Genomic DNA, 4852 nt, shown 5'->3' on the forward strand with positions numbered 1-4852 from the left:
GGGGGGGGGGGGGGGTGTAAGGTTGATCAAATGACCAATGACCTGACTGCCGAGGAGGGGTTAATGTTGTTATGATGACCAGTGACCTGACTGTCGGGGAGGGGGTAATGTTGATAAAATGACCAGTGGCCTGACTGCCGGGGAGGGTGTCATGTACATATGATGACCAGTGGGACGATAATGACGCAGACGCTCTAAATCTGTGCCTGTTTTGAAGGATGCTGACTCACTTCACGGGGCCACCCTCTTGTAAACACAGCGCGTTTATTGCTACTGAGGGGTCACAGCCTTCAATTAGACTTATCTCAGACAATTTAACTAACTTTTACGGTAGTAATAATAGTAAAGTGACGTCACAAAGAGTCATAATTTGCATAACTGACACATACACTGATTAATTGCGTCACAGCGTGTGAGTGTGCACGTCATCTATACCCTACGACCCACTGCACCGACATGGACTCGTCGTCATCCCCAGGCCCCATCACAAGTTAAAAGCAGCTTCGCGGCCGTCTTGCGGTACACAAGGAAATAGGCATGTCGAAATACGCTCTTCTCGTTCTGTTGGTGTTGGTGGCAGTGTCCCTGCTGGCTGAGGCCCATCGTGGAGGGAGGCCCCAAAGACAAAATCACGAAGGCAGAGTCCGTACTCCTCGGCTGGCATGGCGGGTTCGACAGTTCATGAAAAAGTATGTAATTTATGTCGTATCATAGTTGGTCATATTTCAAAGAAAGTAGCATCAATTTTGCGTACTTGGAGTTCGATCTGCATGGAAATTGTTACCGAATATGGTCTTTATTTGTTTCCTTTAAATTTTTGTTTATGTTTATTTTTGACATCATCAACAGTTATAATCAAATTGCATGGAAGCGTGAACCGAGGTCATGCTCTTTACCTTTAGTGCATCTGCGCATGTTTTGTTTTTATTACATAAGCGATGAGGAGATACGTGAGATACATTTTACTCCCCATTTCCAGTGGCCTATATATACGTCTCTGCTATTTCGTAGTTAAAACCTCGCTCATTTGTAAAAATGATACTTTTGTGTATCGCTACTGTTCCGCTGGTAGTGATGCTGCAAATTATTTCAAAGCATCACCTCATCCATTGCGATAGTATCTGTGTTTTTTATACAGTTAAACAGTTGCACGTACTTATTTTTAATTTACTGCGCTGGTAAGGGTTATAATTGAGCAGCTTGAGCGTAATACTAAATTGCTACCATATGCCCCGGTGTCACGATACCATGTGCACATTGGTCTGTTTACCATCAAACGCGACACGCATAACGTAGCGTGCGAATAAAAATAGTTCGTTGCGTTAATAAAGGTCATTCCTTATTATACTCAAACCTATGTAATTTGCATTTGTATGGCTACCTCATGTAAGCAACCCTTTTCTATATCTTATGCGGTTACGTCAAGTTATCGTCTCTAGCATCATGCATTTGCAAATTTGATCTCTCGGATGTCCGATTCTACAGAAACTTCGGGGCTGGTAGCCAGTCTATTGTTTATGAGAATAAAACAATTGTCATTGTCATTGCCAGTCTATTTCTGGTTCTCCGCTTTAGATCTATCCGACGCCTGTAAAATATGTGATTACCCAAAGTTATCCTCGCGATCCTTCCAATGTGTTACCCACTGATCTATAAGTTAATTACCTCATCGTTTGTATCTTCTATCAGGCAAAACAAATTATATATGTATGTTTCAGGTACCCCGACCGACCCTAGTTTTTACATCCGACCCTCTTAAACATCCCATTTGAACGCGCTAAAAATCGTAAGCGCCTTAATGACACCACTCTATTTCATAGTCAGGTATCAAAACCAAATTTATATCCATATTGTTATTTTAAAAACCTAAAATGAAAATGAAAATGAATAATCACAAGAAGTTATTTCGACTGTCACCTAAAATGATTCGATATGATATCATCTGTCTCGTATGTAATCATGGTAACCTCGGGTCGCCCAACCTGTCCCGTATCTAATATGATTACCTCAAAAACGAAATGGGTTACAATTTAAAAGATTGGATTTTTCAGGAAGGTTAGGTGTTTGGTCGATTATATGAAATGTTCCACGGTATCATTTTGAAGGTTATAAGGTTCAGGCGTGCAAAAGACTGGCCTTTTGGTTACAAGACTGCTTAGCTTGCCCATTCATAGGATCAGACCGGAATGACAATACAATAAATTACAGCCAAGTCATTATCCAGCGAATTCGTTAAATTTTCTTCTACAACTTATGATTGGTTCTAACATTTTAGTTTGACACTTATCCCTCGTGTCTATGTTAAGGAGGCACGGTAGTCTAGTGGTAGGACACCGGGCGCGTGACCGAAGGTTGCGGGTTCGAGTCACGGCACGGTACTGTGAGCAAGATACTTTACTCCGCTTGTTCCAGTCTACTCAGCTGTAAATGAGTACGTGGTTGTGCAGTGCTAGAATTGTTGGATGCTAGCTGTGAGCGCCGAAACGGCAGCACTGGCTGTATGCTTCCCAGGGAATTGAGAAAAATATTGGCTGGTTGCAAATGCCCTATAATCACGGATAATAATGTATGAACCGCTTTGAGACGACCTACGAACTAGATTGTGATAAAGCGGTTTGTATGAACCTCGAATTATATGTCAAAATACTATTATATACAACTTTGCCCACCGTGTCTGTATTATTTATAGAGTAACACTTTGTCGTCCGTGTTTATGTAACAATATTACAGGGTAACACCTTGTCCCTCGTATCTATGTTACATGTAAAATATTATAATGTGAAATTTTGTTCCTCGTGTTTATGTTAAACAGTATTTCACTGCTAACAGTGTGTCCCCATGTTTTTGTTACAATGCATTCCCCCTCTCGCGTCTCTGTTCCAATTTTATTGAGCATCACTTTGTTGCCGGTGCTATGCTACGATATTTTAGTGGACCTCTTTGTCACCCTCTCCTCCTTTCCCTTCTCTTTGTATCTATGTTTATTTCCCAGTAATTACATGCTCCCGCTGTCTCTTTAATGTTAATTGTGGCATCAAAGTTTGCCTGCCATGTCTTTGTGTCTTTGTTCTGTATATATATATATATTATACTGTAACACTTTACACCCCGTGACATTAATTGTGACACTTGATTCTCGACTGTTGGACTTCCTGTTGCGCTTGTTATACCGGAAGGGCTAGTGGGTCATCCTTTCTATGCTAAAAATAACAATGTCAATAATGCTTCATCACGATATCAATATTTTCCATAACTGTAGGTGACAGTAGTTTCTCAAATACATTTTTTTAGATAAATTATTTCCTATGGTTTAGTCAAACTAAATGTAACTGGCGGTAGGAATATGTCTACATAGTTTTTAGATAAGGCGATCATTTTATGTCTCGACCTGGTGTTACGTTTAACCACTCTGCTATTTCATAATTAAAATTCGAGGCTGAAAATGAAATGACCATATGTTCAGTTTGTTTGAGGGACTTTAGAGAAATATTCATTAATTCAGTTTCAGTAATACCATTAATTGTTTCGCTATTCAAAATAAAGTAAATATGACAAATCGGGATTTAACGGTTTTGACGAAAAATAAAACAAAATATTATGTATATTTCTAGACGATATAGAAGTAATACAGTCACATCACAACCAATATTTACCGGATGTCTGTAAAATATAGGAAACGTAATCGCGAAGTATTTAATATAGTACTGAATATCGAAGCAGTGACGAGTGTATCGTTCGGAGGTTCAACATGTCTTCAGTGAATTTGAGTGGGACTTTTTGAAAGAACACTTGTTTGCTGTTACGAATAATGAGCGTGCAATCTGTAAGGTAGGTCGCTTTCACTATAACTATGAAAACATTCGATAAGTTATCGATAGTCGATAGTGCCTGCCGTGTTTTAATTCTAAACATAAAACGATTTCGGGGGAAAATGTAGTGCATGTCTAGACAAAATGCATGTATAAGTATTTGACTAAACTGAAGTTTGTGTCAAGTTGATCTTTACAATAACATTCATAACCTAAACCAGTTTATCCCCAAAGTGTCCCTGTGTAACATCGGAACTATAACCTTTTATTCCGGAAGTGCTCCTATGTTTTGATGTAACTGCACTAGATTATCCCGGAAGTGTCCCTGAATAATATTGTTATTGCCCCGTTTTATCCCGAAACTACCCCTGTGTTCTGTTTTAATTCTATATTAAAATGTTCCTCTATTGTACTTGTACTGTTACAGTATATACCGCAAATTCACCCTATATTTCAATGTTATTGTACCAGTGCTCATCTAGTATTGTAATATAACGTTTTCTTCTTCTTCTTTTTTCCAGTTGTGTGGGGAACGCCCAAATTGATAACGAGGAGGAGGAGGAGGAGGAATTTGATGACTTTAACGATGAAGAGGATGAAGTGATTGGGGGATTAACTCCTCTTGAACCTGAAGGGATAAATGTGTCAACGGAACTCGAAGGTAACACTGGAGTTGTCAACCCTCGCAGACAGGCGCGTCTTCAGCGCCGCCAACAACGCCAAAACCGTAGGTTAGCGGGCCGCCAAGGCCGAGGAAGACGACCCGCAAGATTGAACCGACGCATGGGACGTCAACAGAGGGTACAGCGGAGACAGGAGCGAAGACAGCGACGAAGGTCAAGGTGGTGTGCCAAAATACAACAGTTCGGTTGTACTCTTCCCGAGGATCTGTCCAGCTTCTGTGACGAAATTCCTGACTCTACAGCGGCGCCCGTGGTTCTGTAGATCAGTTTGACCACGTCACCACTTCTGGTTTCATTTCAAAGTAATAGCATAAGCATTGTGGACTCTCACTTACAAATCATCTTCACAAAAAAAAAAAA

At 40.3% G+C, this 4852-nt stretch overlaps 1 protein-coding gene across 1 annotated transcript in view; it reads left to right on the top strand.

Moving 5' to 3' along the window:
• Positions 1-445: 445 nt before the first annotated feature.
• The window catches only part of LOC110453804 (transforming growth factor-beta-induced protein ig-h3-like), a 20122-nt gene continuing 15715 nt past the window's right edge, over positions 446-4852 (top strand). The window contains exon 1 of the mRNA XM_021502963.1: positions 446-689. Within this exon, the coding sequence (XP_021358638.1) occupies positions 538-689 (152 nt within the window). The 5' untranslated portion in view covers positions 446-537. The remainder of the gene's footprint in view (positions 690-4852) is intronic.

Source organism: Mizuhopecten yessoensis, unplaced genomic scaffold (genome assembly GCF_002113885.1).
Source record: "Mizuhopecten yessoensis strain PY_sf001 unplaced genomic scaffold, ASM211388v2 scaffold7513, whole genome shotgun sequence".
NCBI classification, from domain to species: Eukaryota; Metazoa; Mollusca; class Bivalvia; order Pectinida; family Pectinidae; genus Mizuhopecten; species Mizuhopecten yessoensis.